The sequence below is a fragment of the Aspergillus nidulans genome, chromosome V (assembly GCF_000011425.1).
Source record: "Aspergillus nidulans FGSC A4 chromosome V".
Classification (NCBI taxonomy): domain Eukaryota; kingdom Fungi; phylum Ascomycota; class Eurotiomycetes; order Eurotiales; family Aspergillaceae; genus Aspergillus; species Aspergillus nidulans.
In genome coordinates, this window is record NC_066261.1 from 1614087 (window position 1) to 1626658 (window position 12572).

General features: G+C 52.1%; 3 protein-coding genes across 3 annotated transcripts, besides 1 other annotated feature; all 3 read left to right on the plus strand.

Moving 5' to 3' along the window:
• Positions 1-12572: part of a sequence feature (contig 1.98 826..565485(-1)) that runs on past both edges of the window.
• On the plus strand, positions 2482-6693 carry ANIA_05728 (protein stk22; the record flags this gene model as incomplete). The annotated part of the gene is made up of 2 exons (XM_658240.2): positions 2482-3185; positions 3254-6693. 2 exons carry the CDS (start codon positions 2482-2484, stop codon positions 6156-6158), a joined length of 3609 nt encoding a protein of 1202 aa, XP_663332.1. The 3' UTR covers positions 6159-6693.
• ANIA_05727 (protein galA) lies at positions 6982-8235 on the plus strand (the record flags this gene model as incomplete). Its single annotated transcript, XM_658239.1, has 3 exons — positions 6982-7308; positions 7369-8058; positions 8143-8235. The coding sequence occupies 3 exons, from the start codon at positions 6982-6984 to the stop codon at positions 8233-8235; spliced, it is 1110 nt and encodes a 369-aa protein (XP_663331.1).
• crzA lies at positions 9826-12206 on the plus strand (the record flags this gene model as incomplete). Its single annotated transcript, XM_658238.2, has 2 exons — positions 9826-11002; positions 11050-12206. The coding sequence occupies 2 exons, from the start codon at positions 9826-9828 to the stop codon at positions 12063-12065; spliced, it is 2193 nt and encodes a 730-aa protein (XP_663330.1). The 3' UTR covers positions 12066-12206.

The window sequence follows — 12572 nt, forward strand, 5'->3', positions numbered from 1 at the left end:
TTGCATTAGATGAGGCACCAATTGGTTACTAGGAGGCCTCTGGGCCTCTCAGGGTGGTAACCGTAGAATGTACAGGAATCATCCGAGAGTTGGAACTTGGAAGATGACGAGTGGAGATTCTCCCGCTGCGTTTAATTCAGCCACTCCTCGTGGGATGATCAGGCTGCTATGCATCAAGCAGGTCAAGAGGGTTGCTTGGATCGTCCAGGGAATCCGATCCAGTGGCATCGAGTGGCACAGAGAGTGCTGCAGGAGTTCGGCATCAGGAGCCAATATCAACAGTCCATCTCGCCTCTGGAATCAATGCAGCGACCGAGTTGAGGTTGAGGCCAATGATTCGATCAGTTACGCCGTAATCGAGAGAACGGAAAACGAGCCTGAACGAGACTCGCAAGAAAGGAAGATGCGGCCTCGATGATGATGATGATGATGGATCAAGGTTATGCTTTCACTAGAGTTGCTTTGCCACCAAAATCGTGGCTCTCTGTTTGTCCCCAGCCTTGGTTACTAGTTGGGACTTGGAGAACACGGACCTACTCTAGAGTAGCTCTAGCGAAGCCAAGCCCGATTCTCATTGGGAGTCGCATGTGAGACTCCTGTAGGTCATACTGGAAACAATTGGCTGCTGGCTCTGGCCGTGAGAATTGCTGTAGTGATCGGCCAGAAGGTCAAAGAAAGTAATGATGAAATGGACGAGAGCCTGTATCCACCGTGGTCGAGAACCGACCGACAACACTCTGGGTTGGACCCGCGGAACAATCTCGAGATCTCGATAAGGACACAACAGCCCGACAAGACCGAGCCGGTGGACGGAAAAACAGACATTGCAGAGAGAGAAAAAAAAAAAAGAAAAAAAGAAAAAAAAAGAAGTAATCTTTTACTTGAATATACCGAAGCGATCGATGTAATATCAAGATAAATATTAAGTTATTACTGAAGCCTATTGCTTGTCAGCCACTATCTGATTGACGGCTAAACGAGGCGAACGAAACATCATGCTAGGGGCTACGTTAAGAATGCGCGTTATCGGCCAGGGATGCGGTTCAGCAGTTCCTCAGCACGTTCCCCGTCCATGAGAAAGCCAAATGGGGACACGCAGTGCACACGCCTCAGATTCATGCCTCCTGATTAGTGCTGGCTGGGAGCTCTGGTGGAATTAGAGGGGTGTTCTCCTCGATGGCCCATGGCAATGGAAACCTTGACTGCGGCCCGTTGGCCTATTCTCATCCTCATCGGTCTGCGCGGTACTAGACTGTACCTATCATACACTTGTTGGAGCCGTGGATACAGACTAGAGCGCTCTCAGTATTGGGTCCCATCATCGGCCGAAACCTAACCTTGTTAGCGGTAAGTTATCGAAAGATACTGGTAAACTCATGTAAATCGTGTAAATCGTGTAATAATAATATCTGAACTGCAGTATTAATAGTATCAGAGAGTCGATCCCCATCCTGGCTCCAGTATGACAGCGAACAACTGGAAAAAAAGGGCACGGCTGCGACGTCTGATTGAGCAATCCAGCAATCCCAGTAACTCACAAGCAGACACCGTCTGTATTGACGCTTCATAAGAGACTTAGGAAGCACAGTCTGTGTATCTCTTTTAAACGAGAGGCAACAGTCTGGTAAAATTCAACAGTACCAGGGCCAGCCTGAGCCGGCACATTCTCCTCTCGCTTCCTCCCCCCATCGCTTGCGCTTATCCGCCTGGAGCCCTTCTAGGACACTTCTCCAGTCCACTCGCCTTCTCGTCTTCATGACCTGTGCTTCTCGCACTCTTCTCCTCTCGCCTCGTCACCATTTTTCCCCTTTCGACTCCATCCTCCCTAGCTTCTCCATCCACCCTTTCTCCTTCCGCGACCGAGAGTCTCTTTCATTTCTTCCTTTGCTGCACCAGCCGTACCCCTCCTTTTAACTTTGCTATTCTTTTCACCTTCGCCGTCCAATATTGCGACTGTCTTACTACTTTGTTGCGTTTTCTTATAATCGGTTATATAGGTGCTACCGTTTATTGCACCCCTGCTCTATACTTAAGACGCTCTCTGGACATCCTCCCGCCCTAGACTCGACCACCTTTTCCTCCGGCCTCGCTCCGACTTTGCCGACGATCTCCCTTCACGGACTCATCGATCGTCTGTCGACTGGAACCACAACCGACTACATCCTGGTGCTGTAGTGGGTTGAACCTGATTCAGTAATATCCCGTCCGTTGTCCGGTACACGGTTGCTTCATGACGCCTGCCGCCACCCGTCCAGTCGAACTCTGAAAGTAATGCCGACACATTCGACCATACAATTGGAGTTTCGTATCGGTTCACCTGAGAACTTGACTTGTTGGTGAATACAAAATTTCATCAAAGGGACAAAGATCAGGAAGGCGCATCGGATCCATTACACGAACAGTGCAGGACCGGATCGGAAATAGACGATGCGCACGTTGGGCCGGGGCGGTGGTTTAACAACGTAAGAACGAATTATGAAGATGGCCGATCGGGCCCCTTCAGAGCTCAGCCTCGAGGAACCCACGGACGTGGCGGCACCCCATCATGGGCAGGTATCGGAGTACACCCATAGGAGGGGCACAAGCAAGAGTGATATAGCGGGCGGTTCTCAGCACTCGTCGATCGATTTGGACGCCGGCCAAGCCGTCACTAAGCCGTCAAACGCAAAGCTCCCTCCTTCGAATGACTCATTGGATGGCCAACCGTCTCTTCGACACACATTCCCCCATCTATATCACTCCTCTGGAACCTCCCGGTCGCCATCCACTAGAACCTCGTCCAGTTCTCTTCAAGCATTGAACGAGGATACCGTGGTCGATGCTCGGTCGGAACGCAGCGTCTTTGCACGGATCTCGCTGTCGCGAAGGACGTCCTACAACCACCAATCCGACGGCGGAGCCGCCGAATACCCTGTATATCCTGATCAGTCCTATGCCGTTCTTCAATCTCAAATACACCCAACCTATCAACCTCCATTTCTACGCTCCCGAAGCTCTTATCCCATCGACACTGTTCACAAACCTACTTACTCCCGTGGCGCTCGTACCGCTGGCAATACTCCTATATCCAGTCCAGGTCTGTTCTCTGTCCGAACCCCTGGCCTGACATCGTCGCCGGGATCGGACGGTGATGACCGTTCTGGCAATTCCTACCTTCATCCGTCACATCTTCAGCCACCAAAGGAGTAAGTTTATAACGACCTGATCCTAGGGACATCTACTATAGTACACAATATACTGACCACTGGTGTAGGACACATACTGTCGAAGTAGACAGGGACTCCGTAACTGGAAACAAAGTCATCAACCAGTATGAGATCCTCTCAGAGCTAGGTCGTGGCGAACATGGGAAAGTGAAACTTGGTCGCCACGTGACAACCGGCCAAAAGGTTGCGATTAAGATTGTCCAGCGGTACTCGAAACGGCGGCGCTTGGGGAGACTGGGGAATGCCGAGGACAAGGTCAAAAAGGAGGTCGCCATCCTGAAAAAGGCCCGCCATCCGAACGTGGTTAGCCTGCTAGAAGTAATCGACGATCCGAACCGCCAGAAGGTTTACATAGTACTCGAGTACGTCGAAAATGGAGAGATTATTTGGCGACAAAAAGGACTTCGCGAGATTGTGGAAGTTGACAAGCTCCGACTTGAACGCGAGAAAATCGGTGCTCCTGACACACCAGCATTTTGGGAAGAGAGCAAGCAGTACATCATGGCAGCGCAGCGTTGGCGGGAGCAACGCTTGAGAGCAATGGAACGGCGCCAAGCGCAAGCAGAGCATGCGCAGCAGGGACCCATTCCTGCTTGGAGTTTGGAACATGGTGCAGAATCGGATGATGAACTGGGAGCTGAGATCGCAGCGACAGAGTCTCATTCCTCTTCGAGCCACGCCTCTTCCGCGCCTCAAGAGGCTGCATTGGCCGCAATGGAAGGCACCATGTTCGGGGCCTATACTGATTACCCATCTGATAGACGGCGGTTCAGTACCGCATCCAGCAGTTTTGGCTACGCACCTTCAGAGACAGATCTGTCCCCTGAAGAGGACGACATGTCCTATGTGCCTTGTTTAACTTTCGCGGAAGCACGCAACGCTTTTCGAGATTCGCTTCTCGGCCTCGAATATCTCCATTATCAAGGAATCATACACCGCGATATCAAGCCGGCAAACCTTCTGGTTACCAGTGGTCATCGCGTCAAGATATCCGATTTCGGTGTTTCTTACCTGGGACGACCTATTCGAGACGAGGAGGAGGAGCAACTGGATGAGACAGATGTTGCAACTGAGCTGGACGATGCGCGGGAGTTGTCTAAAACCGTTGGCACACCGGCTTTCTACGCCCCCGAGCTTTGCTACACTGGTGACGACTTCGTTGAAAGCCTTGGTGGCGTGCCCCGTATCACCGGAGCCATTGATATCTGGTCCCTTGGTGTGACGCTCTACGGGATGATATTTGGTCGGTTGCCGTTTGTCTCGGATGACGAGTATAGCATGTATCAGACGATCGTGAAGCAGGATGTCTTTATTCCACGCAAACGTCTAAAACCCGTCCAGGTGAAGACCAGCGCCCAGTGGCCTCGTTATGCGCCAGATAGTATTCGAGCGGACAACGAGCTGGTTTATGAAGAAGTTGATGAAGAATTGTGGGATTTGTTGAAACGACTACTCACTAAAGACCCGGTGAGGCGCATCACATTAAAAGAGATCAAGCATCATCCATGGGTTCTTCATGGCCTTCCGAATCCTAGAGCTTGGGTGGAAGAGACCGATCCCGGCTACCTAAGCAAGGGCAAGAAGATTGAAGTTTCCAATGAGGAAGTTACCACTGCCGTCAGCAAGGTGCCGTTTATTCAACGTGTGCGGTCCAATGTGGCAAAATGGTCGCATTATTTGACTGGAAGGTCGAAAGACAGAGACAGTCGCAAACGCACTCCTAGTGCAAGCCCCTCGGTTGATTCGACATCCACTTCGAGCAGCAATTCTCACGGAAAGCATCATCTCTGGGATGGTGGCCGATTCAGTCTCCGCGGTGACGAAGAGCTCTTTTCCCGGTTCAACCGACATCACAGGGATAGTGAGCATCCTCTCTCACAAAGTGTGACGGTGAGCCCTACGGCTAGCCCCGAAGAACGGCCCACATCATATTTGGCCCAGGATGGCGCTCCCGGATATCACTCCCCTGCCAATCGAACACCTCGCCCTGACCATCCTGAGCGTGCAACGTCGAACTTATCGACTGCCGAGTCATCAAAAACCGTTAGGGCGTCTGCTATGAATAAGAGCTACTCTGTACCTTTGCGTCCCGCTACGCCTGATCTGTCAGGGTCTTCGGGAACCACAAACATAAGCGGTGTCATTGGTGGCGCGAGCCACCGGTTAGCAAGGGGGCTTCAGCCAGGAGATCGGCATTTTCCCACCGACTTTTCGACCGCCGAGGAAGACCATCATTCGGAACCCAGTCTCGCCTTGAGCATCGCGTCCGCGGTTGGGCAGATGCAGCCGTCAGCATGGCAACCAGATGGAGAGCCGTTCACAATACGCGAGAGCCGGGCATCAACTCCCGAGCACCGGCGCAAGATATCTCACCCACTCTTAGCTGTTGAGCCCTTCCATCTCCCCAAGGAGGGTTCATGGCACATCAAAGGTAGCCGCTCAGACCCACTTACTGGGCTCTCTTCGGACCGCGAACATCGTTCCGGCGCGGACAATGCTAGCCGCAAGGGGTTGGATGCCACAGCGGATACTGGTGCCGCGGAATATGTCAAAGAGGGCTTGACGACATCACCAACCTCTGCAGCTACCATGTCTTCCTCTTCTATGGATGAAGACACCAGTGGTATGTCGCAAAGTACATCCCATCCTAGCATTCCGTCCGTCATGTCAGGAGCTTCGTCTTTGTCAGAAGGCGGGATAAACAAGGAGAATGATTGCGACAAAGTGGCCCAGGTTCCTTCAATCCTTCGTACCGGTGAAACGGTCAAAGCACGGCGGCTCAGTACGTCGCGCCCGCCAGAGGATGACGAATCTCGATACTACTGCGATGACGAGGAGGAGAGCGGCGACGATTCTGAAGATGAAGGTCTAGTCTTTGGCAATACCAGAGCCGTCAACAAAAAACCAGCTATCATCATGGGCAAAGCGAAGAAAGGGCACGATGCAGGCTAATCCTGCCCCTTCGTCATGCTCTGACAAGGGCTACCAGCTCCGATTGTTTTTCTTATTCGCCGCCGTCCACGTCAACCTTCGCACCCCCTTATCAACTCTGCTTACCCAGCTCTGAGATTCACGTGTATATCATTTAATTGGGACCTTCTGGCTGCATCTTTTATCTTTCTTTTGCGCGCATACAGGGCACCTGCAGAGGGTTACATTGCTTGTACATATATTTCGCATTGGTGGCAGGCTATCCTTCTCATTTCGTTCTTCTCGGATGGGCTTCCAAAAGACCGGCGTTTGTTTTGCTTTCAATGTCTATCTTCATCTGGCCCCTTTTAAGGTTTATATATCGGTTCTTATTTGATGCATGGGGTCCGGGACATGTGCGAGTTTCTGTATGTAATGTTCGGGGGAGGAGGTCTGAGATTTAGTGCATTTGGCTTTCTTATGAGTGGTGTGCAGGATGAACGGCAGGGGAGACAATTGAAATGAACCAGATCATATATTGGGAACAATGGAGAAACACTCGATTCTTCACGCCGTTGACGGCCGTGTCTATTGTAGTCTAGGTGCTATGTATAGTAGAGTCAACTGCCCTACCCCATATTCTCCCGCGTCTCAACTTTTCCTCCACCAATAAGTTTGTGTCCTCCAAATGAATCTCCATCGGAGACTTCCCCACCAGCACTTCTGAAACGCAAGACAGCGGGTATCTATGCTTTTAGAAACCAGGTTGCATGATGAACCGGATGCTTAAAATCACCGAGTTCCCCAGCTGACCGTAAGATGGCCGACCATTTGCGCTTAACCCAGCCTAGGAACACTATCAACCATGATTCTCTCCTCCCTCTTACCATTATCTCTGGTCACTCTCACCAGCGCCGCCCTGACCTACCGCGGCGCCGATATCTCCTCGCTCCTGATTGAAGAAGACTCCGGTGTCGCCTACAAGAATCTCAACGGTGAGACCCAAGCCTTCGAATTGATTCTAGCCAACAATGGAGTAAATTCGATACGGCAACGAATCTGGGTGAATCCAAGCGACGGATCTTACAACCTGGAGTACAATCTGGAGCTGGCAAAGAGGGTACAGGATGCCGGCATGAGTGTCTACTTGGACTTGCATTTGAGTGATACGTGGGCGGACCCGGGAGACCAGGTATATCTATATCCATTCTATACTTCCAAGATGAGCTAAACTGAGACGACTACTGTACAGGCAACCCCCTCTGGGTGGTCAACAACCGACATCGACACCCTGGCTTGGCAAGTGTACAACTACACACTGGACGTGTGCAACACCTTCGCAGAGAACAATGTCGCCGTCGAGATTGTCTCCATCGGAAATGAAATCCGCAACGGCCTCCTTCACCCCTTAGGATCGACAGACCACTACGACAACATTGCGCGCCTCCTGCACTCGGGCGCCTGGGGCGTCAAGGACTCTTCGCTCTCCACGACGCCCAAGATCCTCTTCCACCTCGACAACGGGTGGGACTGGGATGCGCAGAAATACTTCTACGACACCGTGCTTGCCACGGGTACACTGCTGTCTACTGATTTTGACCTTATTGGCGTATCGTACTACCCCTTCTACAATGCGGATGCAACGCTCTCCTCACTGAAAACGAGTTTGACGAACCTGAAGTCGAATTACGGCAAGAATGTGCTTGTTGTGGAGACGGATTGGCCGGTGCAGTGTAGCTCGCCTGAGTATGCATTTCCGTCGGATCTTAGTTCGATTCCTTTCAGCGCCGATGGGCAGGAGACTTTTCTGGGCAGGTTGGCGGACACGCTGGAGGATGTCGGTGGTGTGGGAATATATTATTGGGAGCCTGGCTGGGTGGACAATGCGGGGCTGGGATCGAGCTGCGAAGATAACCTGATGGTTGACTGGAGGGACAGGACTGTGAGGGAAAGTATAAGTGTTTTTGGTGATCTGTAGAAGTCGAGGATGTTTATGTTGTGCTGATGGCTTGCCCTATGTTACCAGTACCACCAGAACCTATATGTTCGGAGCTTTCTCCATGTACGGAGCAAGTACTACATCAGGATTGAGGACCGGCCAGTCAAGACTCATCACTAATGCGTTTCCCCTGTACCTTATGCACCTTGTATGATGAAACAGGCAGCCTCGATCAATTGTCCAGCAAAAGCCGCCAGTTCGTACGGTTCCAGGGTGGGAGGGGTTTCAGCTCGGGGGCTGTGCAAACGCAGTTAAGTGCCGGAACCCATCCAGCAAAGTCGGTCAAAGCTCCCAACCGACGGTGTGCGGAATGCCCAGATTTAAGCGTCGGGTCAAGAACGCTCCTCGGAGATTATAGCACCAGCTGAATCTTGTTGTGGAGATCGGTGAGACTGTGACATATAAACTCGGCAGACTGGAGTTAAGCTCTTGGTGATAGCGACCATGAGCGGACGTCGAGAGTTGGGCACACTTGGGACTCGCGTAGTCATCGACTCTACGGAGTACCCTGGACCACGCTCAATCGACCCTAGGACGGCGTGGGGGCGGAAAATGCGATGGAGCTTCAGTGAAATCATAAGTGACGTGGGCCCTTTTGGCATAACGGTGTTCCTTTTTAGGCTGAAGTTTTTGATCCTCATCTTCTTCTTCGGGTTCTGTTGATGGTCTTGTCAAGAAGAATGGATAGAATATAGCCGTCAGATCCAGTGTAACATAGCGACCTTTAATCTGCTGCATCCGCCATAGATCACTGTGGTTATTCTTAGCATCTCACCTAGCTTGGTCGTGAAAACCTCACCAGGGTATGCTTCTTCCTATCGTTCGGCATTCTCGAGTTAGTGGAGCGAGAGCGAGTCTGCCTTGCGGATCGCTGCCGTTGGCTCAACAAGAGCACGTAACAATTATTTCTGCCTTTTGTGCCTGCCACATTCCATGAAGATTACCGGATGGTTATTTTTGGTGTTTCGAGGTATTTTAAGCAACCAACGACAAGCATCTGCCAAAACGTGGTTGATTGTCGTCAACTTGAGTTTGTGGTGTTGCTACTGGGGCCCATCCCCACGTTTTTGGCACTCCTCAGGCACTAATCAGGCATCAAGGCATCTATCCCCTCGACTCGTTCTCTCGACTCGCCTTCGACCTCCTCCCATACGTACGTTCTACCTCTTATCTCGATCATTTCATCTCATTTACTTTTTCCTTTCCTTTTATCTCTTCATCACGCTCATCTTTCAAGAGTCGAGCTCTGCTGTTGCCTAGTCGGTACTCTACCTGCCGCAATATTGAAAAGGACCCAGACTACATGCACAGCTCGACGATCAAAGGATCGGTGATTGTGAATCCGCGATATTGGGAATTTGGGATAGCGCGACGAGGCTGAATCGCCAACTGCCCCCCCAACTCGGTCCCTGAAATTCATCTCCACCGCGAATGGTAGCTCCAGACTGACCTTGCATATTCCCGTTCTTATATTTATCTCCATCAGTCTCTCCTTCGATCCTTACTTTTGATTGCTCGCAGCGGCGTCTATCTGCGCCTCAGCCCGACCGTAATCCACACCTGCTGTGTCTCCCCACCTCGCGCGCCTTGGGCCCCCTTCTGTTTCCCTGGATCATCCTGCTCTTATTCTTACATATTCTTCCATTCCCTCCGCTCAGCCTCTTTTCGCGTGGTATCTATTCTGGGATCTTGTCTGCATAGCTCTTTGCCATGGATCCTCAAGATACGCTGCAGGACCTGGGGCAAGCTCCCGCTGCTCATATAAACCGCAGCGCCAGCCCCTCAGCACACGCCCACCAGCAGTACAATAATAATCACAACGACTTGACAATTGACCCTTCGGTCACCTCCAATTCCTCCTACCCTCCGTCGTCCTTTGCCAACAATTCCGCTCCTGGCTCCGAGGCGTTCGCCTACTCGTCGAGCTATCTGACTCCTGCAACCGCGACCGACCATAACTTCGCCCGCCCTAGTCTGCAGATCCCACAGTCCTTTGACCAAGGACTCTCACACCAGCCTGCCGAGGAGAACTTCTCAAACCTCCTAAACTCGAACACTGGTGACTTCGATTTCTCGCTCTACCAGGGATCGAGCCCTAACAATACTGGCTCCGACTACCCCTCTTCGGGCCTGCTCGATCCTCAGCAGTCGGGCAACCAAGCCGTCAACCCGGTCGATCTGGTCAGCCAGATCCCGTCTCCTCACCCGTCGAACTCGTCGCAGACCTCGCCGCTGGACCAGCCGCCGTCCAGCGCCATGTCCCCTCCCGCCTCCTCGCCGGGGACGTTCTATACCCCCCAGCACTCGCGTCACACCTCCCTCGATCCCGCAAGCGCCGCATACATGACCAACGTTTCGCACCCCGAATGGCAGGCCGTTATGAACAATTCCGCTTTTCACGGCCACCGTCGCGCTCCCTCAGAGGTCTCCGAGGTGTCGTCCGCCGCCCATTCTCCCTATCTTCCCCAGCATGACAGCTTTGACGTGGCGGACAATAATCCGTCCCCACTGCTGGCGGCTCAGAATGACCCCAGTCTCTATGATAATGCCGCGTTGGGAATCGAGTCATTCACTCTGTCTGAGCATCACCAGCCCCAAACACAGGGGATTAGCCCTCACCATAGTCCTTACATCTCTCCTCAGCTGATGCCTCAACATCCGACAGACATAATCCCTGGCGGGCCATTTATCTCTGCTCCGGCGACAAACTCCGCGTACCCGACTCCTCCAACAGAAGGCTATCCGAATGGCGGTGATATCGGGCAAGCGTCACAGATGGCCCCGCCGTCAATCAATGTTGAATTTGCGCCCCCGGCTAAGGCTCAAGTCTTCCCACCTGAAAAGTCGACCGCTGACATGGACTCGTTGAGTCCGCCTCCATCGTTGCGTAAGTTGTCTACTTCATCACTTGACTAAGTCTAATTCATCATCTAGGCACCTCACGGATGCGCAGCAAGTCTGATCCGTACGCGGTCTCCATCTCCCGACCTCGCTCGCCTTCGTCTCCGTCAGCCAGCTTAGACGCTTTGGCTGCTTCATCGCCCCGGTCATTGTCGCCTTTCAATGTAGGCCGCCACCCCTACAGTAATCCTAGTTCCAGGGAGCCCTCACCTGCGCGTTCGGCCCGCCGTCTGTCGACGTCCTCGGTCGATAGTCGGAATTATATTCTTGGCCTGGCTGACCCACAACGGCCTGGATCGAATAATACCGATTCTAAGCGGGTTCAGAAGCACCCCGCGACCTTTCAATGTACTCTTTGCCCCAAGCGCTTCACCCGGGCGTACAACTTGCGTTCCCATCTACGGACACATACAGACGAACGACCGTTCGTCTGCACTGTCTGTGGCAAAGCATTTGCCCGCCAGCATGACCGTAAGCGCCACGAAGGCCTGCATTCGGGTGAGAAGAAGTTTGTTTGTCGGGGTGATCTCTCGCGAGGCGGGCAATGGGGCTGCGGCCGCCGATTTGCTCGTGCCGATGCCCTGGGGCGCCACTTCAGATCAGAAGCTGGCCGAATCTGCATCAAGCCTCTATTGGATGAGGAGTCTCAAGAGCGAGAACGCACGCTCATAAACCAGCAACAGCAGCATCTGCAGCCGGTCAACCAACCACTCATGCTCCCCGGCCAGGGAACGGAGGCCCAACATACGGGCAGCTTCATCCTACCTGCAGCGCTACTAGCACAGTATCCAGCTTTGCAAACATTGCAGTGGGACCAAATACCAGCCGGAACTGATGACACAAGCGATATTGGCGGTCGAAATAGTTTCGACGCCAGTTCCGGCGGAGAGTTCGGTTTCGACGACGATGAATCGGGGATCAGTGTCTCTGGTATGAGTACGGGCTATGCCAGCGATCAGGGCAATATCTACAATGTGGATGCCCAAGGGCAGATGCTTGGGGTCAATCCAGGTGAAGCTGGCTACGCAAATCCGAACTGGGGGAAATAGCACATCTTTTGCATCCCTTTGCTACCTATTTCTCTGTTCAGTAGGGGAATTTCTTATTCCACTGTCGCTATTATGGCTGGATCTGGATCTGTTTCTGGTGTATAGAGGTTCGGCGTTGCGGATACAGGATTTCAAAATGCCTTTGCCTTGGACAATCTACCCTTCATTTTTCGATATCATTCCATTCCGACTAGGCCAATCTACAGCTTGCCTATTCACGTGTTTACGATGAACTTCATACCCCTGGGAGATGGTGTCGTTTGTTTCAGTTGATTTGCCTTTAGTTAGTCCTATACTTCCAAGGGATATTTTGATACCCTGAGTTTGAAATTTCGTTTTGTCTGTATTTGGCAGCTTCTATCGTCAAGATCTTTACAATGATTGATTACATCAGCAAATATCAAGCACTCCAGTATCAGAGCGGATCCTGCTCAATTGCTGTAGGTAGGAGGTTGGAGTGCTAACTAGGGCTTAGTTCTGAAGCTTTTCTCCTCACGAGAGTGGAGT